General features: G+C 40.3%; 1 protein-coding gene across 3 annotated transcripts in view; it reads left to right on the top strand.

Annotated features, from left to right (window-relative positions):
- The window catches only part of Pak2 (p21 (RAC1) activated kinase 2), a 69,300-nt gene that overhangs the window by 21,974 nt on the left and 22,651 nt on the right, over nt 1-24,675 (top strand). Inside the window, exons 2-9 of one of the 3 annotated variants that reach the window (XM_031363636.1) lie at nt 3,276-3,379; nt 4,629-4,678; nt 7,429-7,636; nt 18,106-18,206; nt 20,923-21,070; nt 21,778-21,809; nt 22,924-23,031; nt 23,637-23,769. In XM_031363636.1, coding sequence (XP_031219496.1) covers nt 7,450-7,636; nt 18,106-18,206; nt 20,923-21,070; nt 21,778-21,809; nt 22,924-23,031; nt 23,637-23,769 — 709 coding nt within the window. In that variant the 5' untranslated portion in view covers nt 3,276-3,379; nt 4,629-4,678; nt 7,429-7,449. The remainder of the gene's footprint in view (nt 1-3,275; nt 3,380-4,628; nt 4,679-7,428; nt 7,637-18,105; nt 18,207-20,922; nt 21,071-21,777; nt 21,810-22,923; nt 23,032-23,636; nt 23,770-24,675) is intronic. The other 2 variants (XM_031363634.1, XM_031363635.1) reach the window with 2 other exon arrangements.

Genomic DNA, 24,675 nt, shown 5'->3' with positions numbered 1-24,675 from the left:
TTGTGAGCCACCATGTGGTTGCTGGGATTTGAACTCAGGACTTTCAAAAGAGCAGTCAGTGCTCTTAACTGCTGAGCCATCTCCCCAGTCCTCCTTTTTTTTTTCATATAGCATTTTTGAGTAGTGGTGAAACAATGTAGGCTACATTATCATTTTATTATGAAGTTTGTTTAACTTGTTTTGGTTTGGGGACAGGGTCTCATGTATCTCAGGCTGTGTTCAACTCTATGCATCCAAGGGTGACTTTGAACTTCTGATCTCTAACCTCTCTGTGGTAGGAGGCATGCACCCCCTTGTCTGGTTTCACACAGTTCTAGGGATTGAACCCAGAGCTTTGTACACTAAGCAGGCACTCTCTACCAACTAAGCTATACCTCCAATCCTGTGAATTGTTTTTGTGTCTATTGTACTTATCTAAAATACAAAGTTAAAGAATTTTATTGGAACCTTATTAGGTATTTTTCAGGCACTTAACATTGTCTATAGAAGCAGTGCACAAAAAGCTGCTTTGTGGGAAAGAGACTAAGGTCATAAGTCAGCTGTGAGGAGCAAGTACAAAGCTTTTCAAAGGTAATCCTGTTAATACGACATGCTTTATCTGTGTCTAGTGAACTGCTGTGTGAGAAAATAACTACTACATTCAGGGAGGATAGGCTTCACTGGGGAATAAATAGAGCTTGGTCGACATGAGTCAGTCAGCAGTCCTATCTAAGATATGCACAGTCCTTGCCCCTTGGGCTGAGTGAATTTAGGGGAGGAAAGTGACATAAGTTATTGACTAATTATCACAGTTGTAATTCAGTTCCAGAAATCATCCAGCACAATGGATTAGTATAGAGAAAAGCATGAGAAATGCTGAATTTCTAACATAGACTTTTATATCAGAATTTATGTAAAGTAGGGATCTTCTATTGCTGTACTCCACGGTTTTTATAAGATTTGGGGTCTGGTACTAGTATTAGATCTGTGTGCATGTTTTAGGTAAGTCTCTTACTTTTCGATACTCGCCTATCAAATGTGGCAGATTATGTATGTCAAAGTAATGCATCAGGCCGGGTGGTGGTGGTGCACGCCTTTAATCCCAGCACTTGGGAGGCAGAGGCAGGCGGATTTCTGAGTTCGAGGCCAGCCTGGTCTACAGAGTGAGTTCCAGGACAGCCAGGGCTACAGAGAAACCCTGTCTCAGGAAAAAAAAAAAAAAAAAAAAGTAATGCATCAGAACAAGTAGCATGTGTGACATGCTCGCTGAAAGAAATAAAAGCTGCAAGATTCAGAGGGAAGTAATAATGTTTGTGTCTCTCAGTTGTTCTCAAATTATAGCTGCTTTTCTCCAAATCCTAGAATTTGAGCTAACTTGAAGAAATAAAGATTATTTTAAATTTTGTGTGTAGTTGGCCTCATTTTTATTGTAGATAAAAGTTTCCTCACAAAAGATCAAGATCCAATTACCATTCAATACCTTGTTTACTGAGGAGTTGTTTGGTTTTCTAACATACATACTTTTACATCAGAATTTATGTAAGGTAGGGATCTTCTAGTGCTGTACTCCACAGTTTTTATAAGACAGACTAGAGCTCAGCTGGTCAGGGTAGCTGTCTCCTAGCCTCATAACCTGAGTCTGATCCTCACAGGACCCACACAGAAAGAAGCAAATTCACTGTCTTAGGTTGTTTTCTGACTTACACACACTCATTCATGTGCATCCTGGAGGGAGGGATGGAAAGAGGGAGGGAGGGAGGGATGGATGGATGAATGATTTAAAAGCAAAAATAGGGCTGGAGAGTTGGTTTGATGAGTAAAACACACCAAGCTAGTGTCAGGACCTTAGTTTGGATCCCCCAAACCCATGTAAAGCCAGATATAGTATCACATATTCCTGGTGTTCCTATAACAAAATGAGAGACAGAATTTTTCAGAAGCTCATGAGCCAGATGATCTGACATACACACTGTGTGTATGGCACTGTGGCATTCACAAACACATGGACGCAAAGCATCTGTAATACAAACAGCAATAAACACATAAAAAATGCCCATTCTCAGTAAACCATCAGGGAAATGCAAATCAAAGCTATGTTGAGATTCCAGCTTAACAGTAGTCAGAATGGCAGTAACTAAGGGAACAAGTAAATAAATGCTATTAAGGAGTCTAAAGAGAATGCTTAAGCATCGCTGGTGGGAGTGTAAACCAGTTCAGCTATTATGAAAGTAGTGGTGGAGGCGCAGTAAATGAGACCATGGCTCAAAACATGGTGGAAAGCAAGGGCTCATACGTGAAGTTACCCTTTGACCTCCATATGTGTGCATACATACTCTGAAGAATATTAAATAATAAAGACAAGGGGACTGGAGAGATGGCAGTTATCTTCCAGAGGACAAAGTTCAGTTATTGGCACCTACATCAGATGACTCACAACCTTTAGTAACTCCAGCTCCAGTGGATCAGATGTCTTCTTTTAGCCATCTCAGGCACCCCCACACAGGCAGAATATACTCACACAAGCACACACACATAATTTTTTAAATATAAAAGACAGCACATATGTATCTATACATATATCAAGTGGGTTAGCCATGAGAGAGATGTCACCTGAGCAGGGCATTAAAAGGTAACAGTCTTGGCATTATAGCACACTGATTCTTAGGCATACTATACATTTCACTTTATCATTGCACTCAGACCAGTCAGGTTTCCTGTTTCAGATTTTCAGAGACGACTCTTGCATCCATAGCACATACTTTAAGTTTTAGTGCAAGTACATTGTTGTATTTGAGTCTTCGACTCTCACAATGTCCTGTGCTCCTTCTTCCTTGCCTTTCCCATTTGGTTCCTTTTGTCCCTTTACACACTTATACTTCTGAATCAGATAGCTCAGATTTTCCTGATCCTCTTGTTGGATGGCCCATGCCATGGTGTATTTCCTTTGAATAGTGCTGCAGTAAGCACTGTCCTTCTAGTGTCTCTGTGACATGTTGATGTGGAGTCTGTTGGTAAAACCATCAATGATACAGCTGGGGCTTACAGAAGTTCTTGTTTTAGTTTTTTGGGGAACCTCCACCACTACTTTCATAATAGCTGAACTGGTTTACACTCCCACCAGCGATGCTTAAGCATTCTCTTTAGACTCCTTAATAGCATTTATTTACTTGTTCCCTTAGTTACTGCCATTCTGACTACTGTTAAGCTGGAATCTCAACATAGCTTTGATTTGCATTTCCCTGATGGTTTACTGAGAATGGGCATTTTTTATGTATTTATTGTTGTTTGTATTACAGATTTGTTTTGCGTCCATGTGTTTGTGAGTGCCACAGTGCCAGAGGACAGGGCTGGAATTCAGATCTCTTCCTGTCACCTTATCAAAGTGTTATCAGGCCTGGATGTAAGCACCACTACCTACTGAGCCACCCCCTCTGCTCCTTATTTTTTGAGAACTCTCTGTTAATTTCATTAGCCCATTAATTGATTGTGCTGTTTGATTTTTTTTTTTTTTTTTTTTTTTTTTTTTTTTTTGCTATTTGGGGTTTGGGCGGGGGGGTTGTTTGTTTGTTAGTTCCTTGTATAGTCTGAAAGGTATGTCCAGCCAGCAGTTCATGGGCCACATAGATAGAAAGAGACCCAAAACAAAATATTAAACTTAGTTCAAATATTGTGAGTTTTTTTTGTCTTTGTATGTGTGTGATTTAGTTGTTTTGTTTGTAGATGGTACTGTGTTGCAATAGCAAAGACTAAATACACTTGTGTGATATTAAACTTCTATGAGCTATATAGCTAGCCAAGTTTTCCCCTTATTATCTGGGCTGTCTCTCACTTGATTAACTATTTCCTTTATTATACAGAAGCTTTAATTTCATGATGTCCCATTTGTCATTTGTTGACATTATTTCCTGAGTGAGAGTTCATTGAGAATGGTGTTAAGTGTTTGCCCTAGTTTTTCCTTTAGCAGTTACAGTATTGTAGGGCCCTATTCAGAGCCTCCTTGCCTATCCCAGTGTCTTAAATCGGTTTCCCTCTAGCAGTTTCAGAATTTCAATCTTACATTAAGATCTTTGATCTATTTCAAGTTGATTTTTTATGAGATATAAAGATCTAATTCTTCTGTATATGGGCATCCAGTTCTCCTAGCACTGTTTGTTGAAGAGGCTGTCTTTTCTCCAGTGTGTATTCATAGCATCTTTGTAAAAAATCAGGTTTTTGCTGGGCTGGAGAGATGGCTCAGCGGTTAAGAGCACTGACTGCTCTTCCAGAGGTCCTGAGTTCAATTCCCAGCAACTACATGGTGGTTCACAACCATCTGTAATGGGATCTGATGCTCTCTTATGGTTTTTCTGAAGATAGCAACAGTATGCTCATATAAATAAAGTAAAATTTAAAAAAAGAGATTTCAAAAAACAAACAAACAGGTTTTTGTAGCTGTAGGGTTTCATAGCTGTGTCTTCTGTTCAGCTGGGCTGGATGTCTGTCTTTGTGCCAGGACCATGCTGAAATTATTACCGTGGCTGTAGAGTGTAAACTGAAGTCAGGTATGGTGTTACCTCCAGCATTCTTATTTTTGCTAAGGATTGCTTTGGTTCCCTGGGTCTTTTGTGCTTCCTTGTTAACTTTAAAATTCTTTTTCCTATTTCTATTAGGAGTGGCATTGGAATTTTGATGATTGCCTTGAATCAGCAGATTGCTTTTGGTAAGGTGGCCATTTTATAATATTAATTGTACTAATCCAAAAGTGTGGTAGGTTTTTTCCATCTTCTAGAGTCTTAAGTGTCTTTGATGTTTTAAAGGTTTCATTTTAGAGGTCTATTACTTCTTTGGTTGGATTTATTTCACTGTTTTGTTTTGATTTTGAGGCAGTGTACAGTTATAGGCTCATTTCCCTGCTTTCTCAGAATGTTTACTGTCAACCTTTAGGAAAACTACTGATCTCTTGTCTCTAGCTAAGACTACTGAAATTAGAGCAGAGAGAGAGGATGTCTCTAACTCTGATCTGGACCTGAACTGTGCTTAGTTAGGAGGGTTTTGTTGTTCTTTTAATTGTTTCAATATCATTGCTTATTACAGATCTACTTAAATTATTTATCTTATCTTGGTTTAATTATAGTAGGCTATTTAGATCTAGACATTGGTCATTTCTTTTAGATTTTACAATTTAGTGGGATACAAAAAAAGGCATGTCCTTATACTTTTCTGAATTTCATTGATCTTTGTTATAATGTCTTTTTTTTTTTCTTTTAATTTTAAACTTTGCTTTGGTTTTGGTTTTGGTTTTGTTTATTTTGGCTAAGAGTTTATTGATCATCTTACTCTTTTCAAGAACAACCAAATTTTCATTTCAGTGATTCTTTGTATTTTCATTTCCATTTCATCAATTTTGATTAGTGGCACATTCTTTTAGGAAAGTTCATGTGAATGACTAAAATCAGTCACAAGACTCTTGTGGATCCAGTCAGATTAAAGAAGTGTTGGTTGGTAGGTTTAAGAGCTAAGGAGCTGGGGGCTAGAGAGATGGCTCAATGGTCAGAGGTTAAGAGCACTGGCTGGCCAAGCAGTGGTTGGCGCACACCTTTAATCCCAGCACTTCGGAGGCAGAGGCAGGTAGATTTCTGCGTTCCAGGACAGCCTGGTCTACAGAGTGAGTTCCAGGACAGCCAGTGCTACACAGAGAAAAACCAAAAGAGAGGCGGGGGGCGGGGGCAGGGTGGAGGAGAGTGCGAGCAGCACTGGCTGCTCTTCTGGAGAATTCCCAGCACCCACATGATTAGTTTGTATCATTCTGGCACCCTCACACAGATATACATACAGGCAAAACACCAATCAGTGCTCTAAAAATAAATAATGAGCTAAAGAACTGAATCTGGGGAGATGGCTCAGTCAACAAAGTATTTGTTGTACAAATAACAGAGCCTAAACTTGGGTCCCCAGCACCTATATAAAAAAGCTAGGTGTAGGCCAGGCGGTGATGGCACACGCCTTTAATCCCAGCACTTGGGAGGCAGAGGCAGGTGGATTTCTGAGTTTGAGGCCAGCCTGGTCTACAGAGTGACAGGACAGCCAAGGCTACACACAGAAACCCTGTCCTGTCTCAGGAAAAAAAAAAAAAAAAGCTAGGTGTTATAATCACAGCACTACGGAGGTAGAAATAGGAGGCTCCTTGGAGCCATCCAGTCAAGGCAGTTGTTGAGTTCAAGCTTAATGAGAAACCTTGTCTGAAAACTTGAGGGTCTAGAGTGATTGAGGAAGACCCCTTTATCAGCTTCTGGTCTTCCTGTACATGTGTGCATGTAAATGCACATATACAGGAGAGCCAGGCACTCAGTGATCTCTTCTTCTAACAGTAGACTTAGCAGAGATAGCCAGTGTGGCTGCCCAAGGGACATAGTGTTTCTTTTCGGAGATTCCATATTATGTGGTGTGCCATTCCTGTAATCCTAGCAGTTATGAGGCAGGAGGAGCCCTACAAGTTTAGGTCTGCTGTCTTAAAGATAGATGGGCCCTCTGGAGAGATGGCCTGATGAATAAGAGCGATGGCTGCTGGAGAGGACCTGGGTTTGATTTCTAGTAGCCACATGGTAGTTTACAGCTGCCTGCAATTCCAGTTCCAGGAGATCTGACACCCTCCTCTTCTGGTACTCATGCACACGCACATGTACACACACACACACATGTATACACACACAGAAAGTCAAAACACAAGCAAAACACAGCACATACAATAAAAATAAATCATAAAAAATCCAAACTGTTCTAATTTGCTTCTCTAATGCTGTATTGAAACACTGATATTACATGAAAAATTTAAAATAAACAAAAATTAAAACACTGACTAAAACCAACCTGGGGAAGGAAAATGTTAATTTGGCTTACAGATTACAGTCTATTATCAGGGAAAGCCAAGGCAAGAGCTTGAAGCAGAAACCACAAGGAATACTGCTTATTAGCTTGTTCCTTCTCTGTGCCTTGCACAGCTTGCTTTCTTATACGACCCAGGACCCACCCAGGGGTGGTACTGCCAGCAGTGGGCTGGGCCCTCCTACATCAGTCATTAGCCAAGAACCCACCCACAGATTTATCCACAGGCCAGTGTGTCGGAGGCAGTTTGTCAGCTAAAGGTTCTTCTTCCCAGGTGACTAGCTATATCAAGGTGACAAAAATGAAGCAACACACAATATTTCTTCTGTATTTTGAAATTATCTCAGAGTCGTTAGGTAAATTGTTTGTAATGAGTTACTGTGAACATGTTCTTACAACATTTCTGTGGCCATTTAGAGGAGATTGGTTTTATGAAATTTGTTTTACCTTTTATCATTTATCCAAATTTTGCAAATGTCACTAACTGGATCACATTTCTCTAATTTGCAGGTGTGGTGAGGGTAATTACTGTCTATGCTGTCTTTAACCTTGTGATTAATTGAATGCTTTGGGGGTTGTCTCTTTCAGGCTGTTTTATAATTCTGAATCATGTCTGATAACGGAGAGCTTGAAGACAAGCCCCCAGCACCTCCAGTGCGCATGAGCAGTACCATTTTTAGCACCGGAGGAAAAGATCCTTTGTCAGCCAATCACAGTTTGAAACCTTTGCCTTCTGTTCCAGAGGAAAAAAAACCTAGGAACAAAATCATCTCCATATTCTCAGGCACGGAAAAAGGTAAACAGCTGCTATAACTTCAGAAGTCTCACATTGGCTTATGATACATTCGTTGCCCATCTTGATATTTTCATGGTGAATTATAAACAAGTATAAGAAAACATGAGGGCTGGAGAGATGGCAGCAGTTGAGAGCACTTGCTGTTCTTGCACCAATGACCTAGGTTTGACCCCCAGCACCCACAGGACAGTTTACCAGTCTGTAACTCCAGCTCCAGGGGATCCAACATCCTTTTCTGGCTTCTATAGGCTCCACCTACACCAGGCATGTACCTGGTGCACATGCATACATGCAGGCATACACTCATACATATAAAGTAAAAATAAACAAATCTTATGCCGGGCTGTGGTGGCGCATGCCTTTAATCCTAGCACTTGGGAGGCAGAGGCAGGTGGATTTCTGAGTTCGAGGCCAGCCTGGTCTACAGAGTGAGTTCCACGATAGCCAGGGCTATACAGAAAAACCCTGTCTCGAAAAAAAAAAATCTTTAAATAAAGAATGAAAATACTTAATACTGATAATAGGCACTATTAACAGGATCTCATGGGCTTGATGGCATACCCTTCACTTAGAACTTGGAAGACTGAGATAAGAGGATCACTTGAGCGCAAGAATTCAAAGCCAGCCTAGAAGTATTTAGAGATACCCTGTCTCTAAAACAAAACAAAAACAAACACATTCATTCATTCATTCATTCTTTCATTCATTCCTTCAGAGTTTTACCGTCTAGCCCAAGCTGTTGATCATCCTGCTGCAGGTATATGCTGCCATGCCTAGCAAGATTACCTTATTAAACTATGATTAATTGTTTAATGTGCTTGCTGCAGATGGTAAATTTCTGCACTTCATTTTCTGAGACCTTTTTACAGCTTCCTAACATTACTGAGAGTTTTGATTTCCCTAGTCTATTCTGAGTGGCTTTAACAAAGTAAGACTGGGTACTTTATGTAGGTGTGGTAGTATACACCTATAATACTAGTACTCAGAAGGCAGAGGCAGTTGGATCTTCATGAGTTTGAGACCAGCTTGGTTTACATATTACATACTACAATCCAAGGCTATGTAAGTGAAACCCTGTCTTAGCCGTTACTCCACCCCCTCCAAAAGAGGTTGTTCATTTGATCTGTGCTTCTGGTCACTAGAAACTAGAAACTCCAAGACTGCAAACAGCATAGCCCCAGTGTCTGATGAGGACAGTGTCATAGCATAGTGAAGATTCAGAAGAGGAGCCTGTGAGAATGTTCAGATCCAGAGCAGGCTTTTGTGGGAACGTACTCACTCAGAAGTCATTGTGCTCTCTGACACCAACATTAATCCATTCTGAAGGTGGTCATGACCAGGCTTTTGTGAAGTCCTTCCCCTTAAAGTTCTGGCTACCTTTCTATATCGTTTATTGTTGTTCGGGGGTGGGGGAGCTTTTGTTTTGTTTTGTTTAGACAGTCTCCTATAGCTGAGGCTGGCATCAATCTCTGTATGTAGCTGAGACAAGTCTTGTGACTACTGGTCTTCCTGCTTCCACCTCTCAAAGAACATGAATGATTCCAGGCATATAGAACTGTGCCCAACTCTTTTCTGTACTGAGGACTGGGGATCAAGCCTCCAGGATATGAACCATTAGAGAACAAGATGTAACTAAACTGTAGCAGTGATATTTGAGGGTACCTGCTTATAATGATTAATCTCAGTAGTCAGCTTGATCTATAATCAAGATGGGAACACCTGCCTACTGTGGGTGGTGTATGCCCTGGCTGGGGTCCTGGGCTTTCTAATAGGAAAGGGAGCTGAGTAAAAGGAAAGAAGAAGCAGTCATCTTTCTTGGTTCCTGGTTGCAGGTACAAGTGACAGTGAAAGAAAATGAAACCAAGACACTGCTGATATAAGAATAGCAATATGAGCTGGGCGGTGGTGGAGCACGCCTTTAGTCCCAGCACTTGGGAGGCAGAGGCAGGCAGATTTCTGAGTTCGAGGCCAGCCTGGTCTACAGAGTGAATTCCAGGACAGCCAGGGCTATACAGAGAAATCCTGTCTTGAAAAACCAAAAAAAAAAAAAAGAATGGCTATGTGAATGAAGCCTGAGTTCAAGTCCCAACACCCACATAATGAAAGAGAACCAACTCCCCAAAATGGTCCTCTTACTTAAACACACACACACACAAAGAGAGAGAGAGAGAGAGAGAGAGAGAGAGTGAGTTCAAGATCAGTCAGGTATACACAGTGAGTTCCAGGACAGCAGGGATATGCAGAGAAACCCTGTTTCAAAAAAAACAAAAAACTGTCAGGGCTGAGAATAGCGACACCCCTTTAGTCCCATAGTCCCAACACTGAGGCAGACAGGTCTCTGAGTTTCAGACTAGCCAGTCAAGGCTTCCGAGTGAGGCCCTGTCTCCCCAAAAAAGAAAAAAGTCTGTTCAGATAGCTTATCCATTTTTTCTCAGGATATTTGTTTGTTTTTGCTTGTTGAGTCCCTCATATACTCTGGATATTGATCCCTTGTTGATTAAATAGTTTGAATATTTTCTCTCTTTTAGCAGGTTGTTTTTTCACTCTGTTGGCTCTTAAGTTGTGTTAGAAAAGCTTGTCAGTTTGACACAATCCGATGGAATTACACGTTTTACGACGATTCACGAAGGGATCCTTTTTGGCTGCCTGCTAATGTTTGTATACTCTGAGTCACCAGGAATGAAATAAACAAAGCAGATGGCCCCTACCCTATGATACAACTCATGGGTTACATAGTGCCTAGCCTGTTGTGGAGCACTAGGTTCATTTCAGTGGGGCGGGGAAAAGGTAGCTTGTAATTGTGAACTATGAAACGGGACACGGTGCTAGTGTAAGATGTCTGACTAACTTGAGTATTTGGAAAGGCTTCCTACAGAAATGAAAACAGCTTGAAACTAAAGAGTAGCAGTGAAGCGACATTCCAAGTGTATTCTGTGCCTAGAGAAGAGCTGTTAATGGCCAGGCCACAGGATCATGTGCACTCATGGGACTTACTATAGGCTACCTGATAATGGCAGGCAAGTGTGATATTCACACAGAACTGCACATAGCAGAAATGGTGGGAAAGATCTGGTCAGAAAGGGCCTGGTATTCTGTGGTATGGAGTTGAGATTTTTTTGTTTCCTGGGGAACCATTGCAGAATTTAAATCAGGACAAGAGCTCTATTTGAGGTACTGGTAATAGCTTTACAGAAACAAGGTTTTAGTGGAGGTCTAAGACTGGAAATTGTCAGGCTTTGCAGGAGCCCTTAACCAGTTTAGTAATTTTTTTTCTTTCTTTTTTCTTTTTTTGGTTTTTCAAGACAGGGTTTCTCTGTATAGCCCTGGCTGTCCTGGAACTCACTCTGTAGACCAGGCTGGCCTCAAACTCAGAAATCTGCCTGCCTCTGCCTCCCAAGTGCTGTGATTAAAGGCATGTGCCATCACCACCGGCAGTTTAGTAGTTTTAATAATGAAAATGACAGCTGGGCATTTGGTGACAGAGAAACCCTTTCTCCAAAAACAAAAAACAAAAAACAAAAAAGAAAAAAAAAAAAGAAGAAAAGAAAAGAAAACAGCAATGAGCCTTTGTTTTGGCTTAGTCAGATAGCAAATTTTGAGTTGGTGGGGCAGTCATCAACTGAGGCAGTTTTACACTCCATAATTCAGTCTATGTGCATATTCATATTCGATGAGTTACAAAGATGATGTGTGAACATCTTTCTTGTCCAGAAATCCAGTATTAATGTTAATACTAGTTTATATTTTGCCTACTTCCCTTAGAATAAACACCCTTGTGTGTGGCAGAACAAATTTAGTTTCTCTAGCTTGAAGCTGTTCTAAGTTACAAGAAAAGAAGAGTCTTCTGTTCAAACAGATAAATGTTTTCTTTCTTCCTCTTTTCTGTTCTGGAATTTACAACAGTCTTCCAGCTCATTCTGCCAAGAGCTGGGATCATAAGACACTAGGCTTAACTTCAGATGAGGCTGTTCTTAACTTCAGCTAGGGGAAATGTAGAAAAAGGCAGTGGCCTTAAGATTTCATGTCAGCATATGGCTTGGGATTTTACTGCCTTTTCCTACTGCTGCTGTTTTGTTTTTTAATAGGTTTCAGAAGTGATTCAAGAAGTTCCCATGGTCTGTGTCAAGCAAAAGTGGGAAATGGACTTATATTTTTAAACATGAATATATATCTTCTCTAAAGCTAGGGTGTCTTGCATAATTATTTTTTAATTAGAGATTTCTTCCTCTTCCTCTTCCTCTTTTCTTTTTTCTTTTTTCTTTTTTTTTTTTTTTTTTTTTTTTTTTTTTTTTTTTTTTTTCCCCGAGACAGGGTTTCTCTCTGTATAGCCCTGGCTGTCCTGGAACTCACTCACTCTGTAGACCAGGCTGGCCTGGAACTCAGAAATCCACCTGCCCCCCAAGTACTGGGATTAAAGGTGTGTGCCACCACTGCCCTGGTCTCTCTCTCTCTCTCTCTCTCTCTCTCTTAAGATTTATTTACATATTTTATGTGTATGAGTACACCATTGCTCTCTTCAGACACACCAGAAGAGGGCATCAGATCCTATTACAGATGGTTGTTAGCCATCATGTGGTTGCTGGGAATTGAACTCAGGACTTCTGGAAGAGCAGTTAGTGCCGCTGAGCCTTTTCTCCAGCCCCCTCTTCCTCCTCTTTTTATTCCTCCTCCTCTTCTTTTCCTGCTCTTCCTCCTCTTCCTTTTTTTTTTTTTTTTGTTGTTGTTTTTTTTTGTTTTTTGTTTTCTTTAGCCAGCTGTGGTGGTGCACACCTTTAATCCCAGCAGTCAGAAGGCAGAGGCAGGTAGATCTCTGAGTTTAAGGCCAGCCTGGTCTACAGAGAGCATTCCATAGCAGCCAAGGATATACAGAGAAACTGTATCTCAAAAAATATATATATATATATATATTAGGCCAAGAGTGGAGACACATCTTTAATCCTAGCACTCAGGAAGCAGAGGCAGGCAGATCTCTGTGAGTTCTCAAACAGGGCAAGATATGGTGAGAGGTCTTGTTTCAAAACAGAAAGACAAATTTACATTAATTTGGCATGTGTGCATGCAAGTGCCTGCGAGTCATGGTGCATGTGTAGAAGTCAGAGGACACCTTGTGAAAGTTGTTTCTTTACTTCTACCATGCATGTCTAGGAGACATGCTCAGGTTTTTGGCCTTGGCAACAGGCATCTTTACCCACTGAGGCACCTTGCTTGCTCAAAATTTTCATTTGATTGGACTAATATATCTTGGTACATCTCTGGGCTAATTAGTCACATTCATGTCTTCCTGTAATGTTTTCTATAGCTCTTAACATTTATGAAACAGTCTGCTGACACCAGCTGATCTTTCTTATAAGCTGTTCACTGGAATTATGGTGATTTTCTGGAACTCAGACAGTTACCCTGTGAAACGGCTCCTGGAATGTTAGGTCAGCGGGGGACAGTTGTGGTTTATGTAGCTTGAAGTTGATGCCCAGGTTGGACTAGATATCCATGATCAAGGAGATGTAAAAAACAGCATCTTTCCCAATAATATACTTTGGGAAATGGTGAAGAAGTTCCCAGGGTAACAGGAGAAAAGCCTGTGGAGAGGATTTTTTTAAAAAAATGTTTTTCTTAATATACAAAGTTTTGTTTCTCTGCCATTTCTACAAAAACAGTGTTCAAATTAAACTATTAGTTTATAGCCAACAAATACTTTCTACTGTTTGCAGTAGAGTTAGACGTACAGGGACATAAAGAGAACTAGTAGTCCTACCCTCAGATTACTCAAGTCAGTCTGGTAGAAAATGAAAGGTTACATATGGTAGGTATAATTGTGTGTTTTAGTAAAGGCAACAATTTTTTTTTTAAGATTTATTTATTATTATATATAAGTACACTGTAGCTGTCTTCAGACGCACCAGAAGAGGGTGACAGATCTCATTACAGATGGTTGTGAGCCACCATGTGGTTGCTGGGATATGACCTGCCTTCTTGCCACATCTCTTGTTGATAAATATATGTACCTGGAGGATCTAGAGGAGGAAGTATGGACATTTTTCACAAATGTGTCATTGCTAGTCAAAAACTGGTATTGTTTCCTGTGAGTGCTAGATTAGTAGTGTCTTTGTGAATAAAGAAAAGCATGTGCTAGCATGTTTCCTTAGTATGTACAGAGTCATCAAACAGCAGTGCAGCAGAATCTTTTGGTTTAACATGACATGTGGACCACATTTTGGGTTTGCTTTTGTTTTTGTTTTTCAAGACAGGGTTCCTCTGTGTAGCCCTGACTGTCCTGGAACTCACCCTATAGACCAGGCTGGTCTTAAACTCAGAAATCCGCCTGCCTCTGCCTCCCAAGTGCTGGGATTAAAGATGTATGCCACCACTGCCCAGCGTGGTCCACATTTTTTATTATTCAGATTCTATATAAAAAACACTTTGCTCTTCCCCTTGGGATGACTAAATACAACAAGTTCTTGTGAGAAACAAGTGGAATTAAATAGGCTTGGGTGCTAAGATATTGAAATGTTTTATTTAAAATACTTTCTCTGTGTGTGTGTGTGTGTACATGCTTGTGCATGCCAAATCCGAAAACTTAACTAAAATAACAGTTTATAAGCATTTGTTTTTCAAGTCTCTGTAATGTTAAATAAAAACAATAGAGGCACTAGGGCCCAGGAGGTCTCAGCACGCTCTGAGAAGATTGCAGTGGAAAGACCACACCTACCTAAGTGGACAGACAGAGATTGCAGAATAGAGTGTGAGAGTGAAGGGAACCATTTTCTTGTCTAAGAGTCTCTGGCTCAGGATGTAGAAACTGTAGGGAAGGAGAGTGATGTTAATGGTGAAGTGGGAAGTACTTAAATCTACTTAGTAATGCATCTAGTACACATGTCAGAATTCACTGTCACACTCCATTAGCAGACCATACATATGTTCTCACTGGGAAATTTGAAAAGTTGAAGCATCAAAATAAAAAGTAAAAATTTGGTCTGAGTTATCACACAAAACTTGTTTTGTCTACCTTGCTTTCAGAGGACTTTCTGCCTGTCCTGGCCCACAGACCAGACACTGGATGGTTTCTCTGGATAGAGTGTTCTGGGAAAAGTACTTAAGACACACTGAACCCTATCCTCATCTTTGATCTAGCTTGTCTCCCAGTTAGTCGTGTAATGTCTTTCTGTAAAAGTGGACAGCAAAGAGTCACCAGGCATCTGAAGAAAACACATCGACAGAAGAGCCCAGAGCAACAAGGAATACCAGATGACACATGCCTGTGAGGCCAGCCTGGACTACTAAGTGAAATCAAGGCTAGCCAAGGCTTGCCAAGGCTACATACCCTGTCTCCAAAAATCTGTAAATTTACTAAATAGAAATTTAAAAGAAGCATTCCACTTAAGCAGAAAACCAACAAGCCAAATAATTCATCCAGCGTATGTGTATACACAGCATAACCTTTGAGGAAAGAAGACAAATTCACGAAACAAGAAAATTGTTGTCAATTTGAGCTTCGAGCCTCATGTGGTCCACAGCGCCCGCCTCCCCCCCATCCCCAAAGCGCTCGGGCCCTGGGGGGTGCAGCGCCTCTCTAGAAGAGGTGGCTGCTTTAGACCCAGTGTGTTTTAGGTGGCCTCAGATGTACCTCGACTGCTGAGCTGCCAGATTTTTCTTTTTTCTTTTGTAATGACCGTAAAAGTCTGATGCCATTTTTGAGAAATACTTTCAGATCCTGCAAAAAAGAAAAGAAAAAAAAGAAAATTATTGTCAGAGGAAAACAATGATTGAAAAACAATGAGAAAGAATTCTTGAGCTGGGTGGTGTTGGTGCATGCCTTTAATCCCAGCACTTGGGAGGCAGAGGCAGGTGGATTTCTGAGTTTGAGGCCAACCTGGTCTATAGAGTGAGTTCCAGGACAGTCAGGGCTATACAGAGGAACCCTGTCTTGGAAAAAAAAAAAAAAAAGCATTCTTAGGGAATGAATATTTAAATTTAACAGAACACAGGGCTGGAGAGATGACTCAATGGTTAAGAACACTGACTGCTCTTCCAGAGGTCCTGAGTTCAATTCCCAGCAGCCACATGGTGGCTCACAACTATCTGTAATAGGATCTGATGACCTCTTCTAGTGTGTCTAAAGATAGCTACAGCATGTATATGTATATGTTACATATATGTAATATATGTATGTTATGTATATGTATACTTCATATATATAAAGTAAATCTTTAAAAACATTAACAGAACAAGCTGGGTAGTAGTAGATTAAAGACCATGTATGTCCTAGAAAAATTTAGTTTTTAGCTAAAACCCTTTCTTACAAAGAAAATTGTAAGACCTGCCTGGCTTTATTAGTGAATCAGTGAAATGTTTAAGGAAGAAATAAAACAATTCTATATAATTACCAGAAAATAGAATATAATAGAACATGAGATGTTTTCTGACACATTTAGTGACTTCACTTTATATCCAAACCAAAACATTACAAACAAAAGAGAGCTATATTTCTCTTGAAGTTGGCAAAGTTGGTTTTTTTTTAAATGTGTTTTTTGGCTCTTTTGTTTGTTTTAAGATTTATTTATTTATTAATTGTAAGTATACTGTAGCTGTCTTCACACACACCAGAAGAGGGCATCGGATCTCATTATAGATGGTTGTGTGCCACCATGTGGTTGCTGTCATTTGAACTCACAACCTTTGGAAGAGCAGTCAGTGCTCTTAACCACTGAGCCACCTCTCCAGCCCCAGAGTTGGCAAGGTTTTAACAGTGTGTAATCCAACAGTGTGTAAGAAGAACAATAGATCAGGACCAAATAGAGTTCGTTTCATGACTTCAAGGCCTAACTGGAAATTGGTGTGATTTAGGATAAGCCATATGGTCATATAAATAGATGTAGAAAAGACATTTGACATAATTCAGTATTCATTCTTTTTTTGGTTTGCTTTGTTTTTTGTTGTTGTTTTGTTTGTTTGTTTTGTTTTTCTGAGACAGGGTTTCTCTGTGTAGCCTTGGCTATCCTGGAACTCACTCTGTAGACCAGGCTGGCCTCAAACTCAGAAATCCACCTGCCTCTGCCTCCCAAGTGCTGGGATTAAAGGTGCAATATTCATTTCTGACATAAGTGTTGAGCAAATTTGAAATCAAAGGAAATTAATAAATTTGTTAAAGGGCATGTTAGAAATACTGACTTTATTAAACTAAAAAGAAGTGACTGTTCTCATTCCCTGTTTCAGTAAAAACATAAAAATACCTAATAACACCTTTACTTAACCATGATCTAGGGACTAGCCAATTTAATAAAGTGAAATGAATGAATGAGTAAATGAATGATCCAAATTAGGAAGGGCATGACAGCCTCTCCTTAGTTCACTGTAGCATATTACTTATAGAAAAATCCTGTGATGCCTACAAAAATTTTAAAAGTAAGTAAAAGAGTGTCCAAAAGTCGGGCCTAAAGAATGAGGTTTATTTTGTGTTTTCTGGTGAGGCTGAACCCAAGGCTCCAATCATGCTAAGCAAGCAAGCTACCCCTGTGCTACATTCCTAACCCCAAAACTGTTATTTTTTAGTAGCATCAAAAATAAATATTTCTTTACAGAAATATGAAAGTAATGGCAGGATCAGTATTTTTTCTCTCAATAACTAGCAAACATTGCTGAGAGATATTAAATACCCAATTCATAGAGATTTGTTGGCCTTGGATCAGAACACAAGATATATATAAATTCTAAGTTGATTTATAGATTAATGCAATTCCTGTCACAGCCCTAAGAGGCTTTTTGTAGAAATGTGAAACACTGTTAATTTCATATAGAATTTTAGGGGACCTGAAATAATCCCAGCAGATTTTTAAAAAGTAAAAAAAGGGATTTCGACTGTACTTTCGATGTTTGTTATAAGGATGACAGTAATCAAGTTAGACAGGATTTGCATAATAGTAGACGGATGATTTTAAGAGAGCAGAGCATCCAGTAGTAGATCCATGGTTTTAAGAGCTATAGATGAGAAGAGGAGGACTGGAGAGGAGAAGGAATTGATGTGTTTGAATGTGCTAAAAATGTTACTGATGTTGCAAGAATGTTGCAATAATTTTTTTACAGTGCAACTATAGGAGAGTTAGGTAATTTAAAGATGTAATATTTGCAAACTGTAATAAAAAGGAAAGTGTAAGCCAGGTATGGTGGCTCATGCATTCAACCTTAACATTCTTAGGCTATACAGGAGAATTGCCATGAATTTGAGGCCAGTGTGGGCTGGAGAGTGAGGCCCTGTCTCAGAAAAGCAGGTTGGAGGAGGAGGGAGGGAAAGAAGTAAGCTTTCACAAGTGGCATCCAGAAGTTGTGTGTGGAGGTGCCCTCCAGCAGGTGCATGCTGAGTATATCAGTTTCCTAACATAATTTCTTTTCCAATTGTTTTCAGGAAATTACAAACACAATAATAAATGGCATAATTAGCCTTGTTTAAAGAGATAATTTTCTCCCCCATCCCCCAGGAAGTAAAAAGAAAGAAAAAGAACGACCAGAGATTTCTCCCCCATCTGATTTTGAGCACACCATCCATGTTGGCTTTGATGCTGTTACGGGAGAGTTCACTGTAAGTTTACCTAATGAAGGTTTTGTTTTGTTTTTTTTGTTTTGTTTTTTGTTTTGTTTTTTAAATGACATTAAAGCAGTGCTGAAGTGTTGGAATAGCTTGGTGGAAAGAAGCACTTACTGGTTAGGCAGTAGTAGCATGCCTTTAATCCCAGCACTGGGGAGGCAGAAGTGGGCAGATCTCTACCTTAAGGACCAGATTAGTCTAGATAGTTTCAGGACAGTAAAGACTGCATGGAGAAGCCCTGTCTCCAAAAAGAAAGAGAGGAAGAGAAGCACCTACTATGCAAGTATGAGGACCTGAGTACACATCTCTAGCATGCACATAACCAGATGAAGAAATTGTCATGGGGGACAAGAGACTCTGCATGCTCATGGGACAGCTATGTGGTTATGATGACGTAGTAAGAGCAAGAGACCTGTCTCAAGGAGGAAGACAACCATGCCTGAGATGATCCTCTGACCTCTGAAAATGTGCACACAGTCAAAATAAGAAACCAAAAAGGTACTTAAGCATTTTGTTCAATGTTAGGTTTGAAATCAAATTTTCTCTCTGGTCTTTTGAGACAGGACTTTTATGTAGCTTCCCACAAACTGATTTTGTAGTTAAGGCTGGTATTGAATTTAGTCCTCCTGTCTCTGCTGTCCATGTGCTAGGGTGATAACTATAGGGTTACATGACTGGTGTTGAACTTTTCTACCCCATATGATTATCAGTTCTTTTTCTTTTTTCTTTTTTTTTTTGTTGTTGTTGTTTTTTGTTTAAAGCAAAGTCTCATTAAGTCCCTGTAAAACCTGGAATACTGAATCCTTCTGCTTTTAGGCAGCAGAGTATGGGGTTATACACTGACTACCATGTTTAGAGTCAGTTGTCAATTCTTACTGGTTTTTGCTTGTCATAAAAATATTAGTGACTGGGGCTGGAAAGGTGGCTCCAAAATTTAGAATACTTGTTGCTCTTACAGAGGGTCTGGGTTCCATTTCTAGCACTAACATGTGACTTACAACCATCCACAACTCCAATTCCAGTGTACCTGATACCTGTTTCTGACCTCTGAGGGTACAAAGCATATAGGTAGACGTACACATACATGCAGGCAAAATAGTTAAATACGTAAAATGACCTTCAAAGAAATTAGTAAATGGATGACCTTTTTCTCTATAAAACCAAGCCTGTCAATTATAGTTATGAAAAACAGGCCAGGCAGTGGTGGCGCATGCCTTTAATCCCAGCACTTGGGAGGCAGAGGCAGGTGGATCTGTGAGTTCGAGGCCAGCCTGCTCTACAGAGTGAGTTCCAGGGCAGCTAGGACTACACAGAGAAACCCTGTTTCAAAAAACAAAAAAAGAAAAAGAAAAACAGATACAGAGTGTGATGTTTTGTATATGCTCAGCCCAGGGAATGGAACTATTAGAAAGTGTAGCCTTGTTCGAGTAGGTGTGTCAATGTGGGTGTGGGCTTTGAGATCCTCATCCTAGCTCCATGGAAGTCAGTATTCTGCTAGCAGCCTTCAGATGAAGATGTAGACCTCAGCTCCTACTGCTCCATGCCTGCCTGGATACTGCCTTGTTCCTGCCTTAATAATAATGGACTGAACCTCTGAACGTGTAAGCCAGTCCCAAGTAAATGTTGTCCTTATAAGAGTTGCCTTGCCTTGGGCCTGTCAGTGGTGGCGCACGCCATTAATCTTAGTACTTAGGAGGCTGAGGCAGTTGGATTTCTAAGTTCTAGGACAGCCAGGGCTACAGAGAGAAACCCTGTCTCAAAAAAAAAAAAAAAAGAGTTGCTTTGGTCATGGTATCTATTCACAGCAGTAAAATCCTAAGGAAGACATAGATAAATGGATTTTTAGGGATAGGGTTATGGCTCAGTTGGTAAAATGCTTATCTCCCAAGTATGAAAAGATTTGAATTCAGGTTCTTAAAACTCACATAAAAAGCCAAATGCTGTGGTGTGATCCTGTACTCCCAGCCTATTTGGTAGCATTTTAGGCCAGTAGAAGGTCCTATGTCAAACAAAATTTGGAAGGTACTGGAGGACCACAGCAGAGTCTGTCCTTTGTCTACATAATCCTTTTTAAAAAACCTATACTTTTGTCTGGACATACTTTTAATCCCAACACTTGGGAGGTAGGCAGATCTCTGTTTTTGAGGCCAGCATGGTCTATAGAGTAAGTAAACCCCAGGACAGCTGGGGTTACACAGAGAAACCCTGTCTTGAAAAACAAAATAAAAACCACGGTACTGCTGGGCAGTGGTGGCACATGCCTTTAATCCCAGCACTTGGGAGGCAGAGGCAGGCGGATTTCTGAGTTCGAGGCCAGCCTGGTCTATAGAGTGAGTTCCAGGACAGCCAGGGCTACACAGAGAAACTCTGTCTCTAAACCCCCTTCCCTGCTCAAAAAAGCACTGTACTTTTGTAATCCCAACACTAAGGCAACTGTCGGCAACTAAGGTAACTGGAACTCAAAATATTTTTAGTTCCAGACCAGTCTGAGATATATAGTTAAAACTTTGTTTTGAAAATAAGTAAGTACTGGCTGTAGAGCCGGCTTAGTAGTTAGGAGCACTTGCTCTTGCAGAAGACCTGGTTCAGTTCCCAGCACCCCACACAGCAGCTCACAGCCTTCCATAGCACGTGCTGTGTAGGCATTGTCATTGGTCTATGAAATGCTTTTTATTAGAGCATAACTCATTTGTGGATTTCTTTTGGTTAGGGCATGCCAGAACAGTGGGCACGGCTGTTGCAGACCTCCAACATTACCAAACTTGAGCAGAAGAAGAACCCTCAGGCTGTGCTGGATGTCTTGAAGTTCTACGACTCCAACACTGTGAAACAGAAGTATCTGAGTTTCACTCCTCCTGGTAAGACCCCAGTGAGGAGGCTGGACTGAATGCAGAGTGCTGAAGCCCTACCAGATAAGGGATTCCTTCTGCCACAATCAAAGATACAATAACTATTGTCCCTCCATCTCTTCTGCATAAATCTGCCCCTTAGAGAGTGATGATATCTGGAGATTATATTAACCTCGTCGTTTTGCCAGAAATAGAATTGGTGGATGTTTGGGCTCTTTGCTTATTTAATCTTTTTCTCTTCAATGCTTTTAAATGGCTGCCAGCAATAGAAGGCAAAGCATCTAAATGTATAGACAAGTTCATGCTGGAGATGGTGTTGTGAGGAGGCCATAGTGGAAGTGACTTACTATACATAAATGACAGGCTTTGACATGAAAATGCTTTTCTACTCGTCTGGCATTTTGAAAAACACTCTTAATCCCATCACTCAGGAGGCTGAGGTAGGCAGATCTCTATGAGTTCAAAGCCATACTGGTCTGCATCTCGAGCTCCATACCAGCCAAGGATACACCTAATAAATGGAATAAATAAAATCTAAAATGGAGATGGGTGTGTGTTGGGGGGTGGGGGGAACAATGACTAGCAGGGACTGTATAGCAAATATCAGGCCAGCCAGGGCTACATAGCAAAACCCTGTCTGCTTCCTTTTTTTTTTTTGTCATTTCCCAGTTTTCTTTCTCAAATTAGTAATAAATATCTTTCTGTTTCACATTCAGAGAAAGATGGCTTCCCTTCTGGAACACCAGCAGTAAGTTAATCATTTATTATAGTTTCTGTTCTAATTTAAGTTGCCTAGAACAAGTCTATTTTTATTTTGCTTGGTAAATGTATAAGAACAGGGGGCTGGAGAGATTGCTTGACAGTTAAGAATACTAGCTGCTCCTCCAGAGGCTCTGAGTTCAGTTCCCAGCAACCACATAGTGGCTCACAACCATCTGTAATGGAATCTGATGCCTTCTACTGGTGTGTCTCGGGACAGCGACAGTGTTCTCATACATAAAATAAATAAATACATCTTTAAATAGTTGGATGTGGTAGCCAAGTCTCTGACTCCAGCTCTAAAGAGGCCAAGATTGTGAAATCACTGTGAATTTGAAGGGCTGGGCTAGCAAGGCCATATCTCAAAAAAACAAAAGTAAAGTAAAATTAGCCATCAGATAAATACCTCTTTAGTTGTTTTTTCTTTTTCTTTTTTAAAGTTAGCCATTTGATTAATTGAAGAAACCATATTAAGTAAATAGGATTTGTTGGTTGGGCAGTTTAAAACAACTAGCCTTTACAATGGCTTCCAGAGCAATTTAACTACTTTTCTGTTGTTGCCAGATTGAACCTGAATCTGGTGAATTGGATTGCATATTCTCTCCTCCTCAGACCCCCTACCAGTACTGTTCTGAGTGTGGTAAACTATGTCACATTCTAAATAGTTAAAATACTTGTCAGCTCCTTTTTTTTGCTTTGTTAACTGGTGAATCTGGATCTTTTAAATCCCTTAAAATGAGGTTTATATCTACAGAGTCCAGACAACCTTCAGTGTGGTCCTCATGAAGAAGATTGCTTACTTAGCCAAGCACCATGTGTGCTTATGTAAAGGGCAGGAATAGTGTCCCAGTATACTTGAACGTAGCTCAGTGGTAGAGCAGTCACACCATACACAAACCTCAGGGTCAGTCCTTAGCAGAGTCCCCTCCCCACCATATATATTCATTTACTTTTTAATTGGTGATATCGGAACCAGTGAAGTTCGGTAGTTTTTATATTAACTATTGAAGAAATAAACTTTTAAGACTCTTTTTATAGGGGAGCCCCATTTTAACCTTTGATGATAATGGTTTATCCTTCTTTTGCTGCTGTGATGAATGCAGCTGAACACCAAGGGGTCAGAGACATCAGCTGTAGTGACAGAGGAAGATGATGATGATGAAGATGCTGCTCCTCCTGTCATTGCCCCTCGGCCAGATCATACAAAATCAGTGAGTGACAAGCTGCAACTCTGTGTCTTTTGAAAATATCGGTCTGCGTTTGACTTGCCTTCAAAATGTTAAAAGGCCTTCAAGCTTAAAGTACTGTATTGTGGAAAAACTTAGTTATTTTTCAGAGCCTGCTTTTTCCAGCTGATGAAATGACTTAGCCACCAAGCCTGACAGCTTGCATCCAATCCCTGGGACCCATATGGCAGAGGGAGAAAACTCACTCCTGCAAGTTGTCCTTTGACTGCTGTGTGCCCATTATGGTGTATGTGCACACATATACACACAATAAGTAAATTAAAATTCATAAAAACAACTTTGAAATTTAATGTCTTGAGTGGGTGTGGTGGTATACAACTTTAATCCCAGCATGGCAGGTAATCTCTGTGAGTTGGAGGCCAGATAGTTTAGAGAGTTCCAGGCCAGCTAGAGCTGCATACCAATATGCTAGAACCTATCTCTCAAACAACAAACAGAAAAGAAAATTAACAGCCCTTCAAAAGTTAAAAAACAAGCCAGGCAGTGGTGGACAAGGAATTTTTCTGCTATCAAGATCACCTGAAAATGTTTTTTTTCTCATGTCTCATCAATGACCTATATCTCTGCAGATTTATACACGGTCTGTCATCGACCCCATTCCTGCTCCAGTTGGTGATTCTAATGTTGACAGTGGTGCCAAGTCTTCAGACAAACAGAAAAAGAAAGCCAAGATGACTGATGAAGAGATTATGGAGAAATTAAGTATGCAGTCTGTCCTTTATTTTTTTAAAAAAATTGTTTGTCCCAGAGCTGGGGATATTCATTGCTCATTTGGGAGCACTTGCTTAGTGTGTGCAAAACTTTGATCCCTACCAGCCACATCGAAAGGACATAATTTGAAACTCTGTCAAAGGGAGTTTGTGTGTTGTATGTGCATTTACAATTTCTCAGTACAAACCTATATAAAAATGTCTCTTACGGACTGGCAAGACAGTTCCGAGAGAAAGGGTGCACCACCAAGTCTGAGGACCTGAGTTCCATCCCTAGGATTCAAATGTAGCGAGGAAAGAACTACTCCCAAAGTGTTCTGACCTCCATACACAACACAGTAAGTACACGAATATTCCTAAAGAGAGTGACCTTCTCTAATGTATGTCAGCATAAAGTCTGTAGTGGGTAGATTCTTTTCTTTCTTTTTAACCCACAACCTACCATTGTTGGTTTAGGTCATGCATTAAAAGGTAACAGTAATATCTGCTCACAGGTCTCCAGCAGTTTCAGAGTGTACTCACTGGCATGGTGGTGGGGGTGAGGGTGAAGGTAGAGGAGGGAGAGTCAGGGAAAGATTCTGTGTAGATAGTGTTTAAGTCATGGGTGTGCTCTAGTTACTGCTTTAAATACTTTGTGAACCTGCTTTACCCTGGTGTTTTGTAGAAATACATAATGTTCTTCTCTTTGGAAAGCTGCTACTTGAAGCTGTAAGCCAGAGCAGTGACGCCGCCATCAAATCATGGCTCAGTAATCTCATCCTCTTTGCTGTGGTTCTTTCTGCAGTGTTGCCTTACTGCGGGTTTGACTTTGTTGTGTAGCTCATAGTGAAGTGGCTAGCTTGTAGTGGCTGAGTCTCATATGTTACATCTTTTTCTTTTTTCTATTTTTTTTTTTTTT

The sequence above is a fragment of the Mastomys coucha genome, unplaced genomic scaffold, assembly GCF_008632895.1.
Source record: "Mastomys coucha isolate ucsf_1 unplaced genomic scaffold, UCSF_Mcou_1 pScaffold12, whole genome shotgun sequence".
NCBI lineage: Eukaryota > Metazoa > Chordata > Mammalia > Rodentia > Muridae > Mastomys > Mastomys coucha.
Note: the sequence above shows the minus strand (reverse complement) of the source record. Positions and strands in the feature narration are given on the sequence as shown.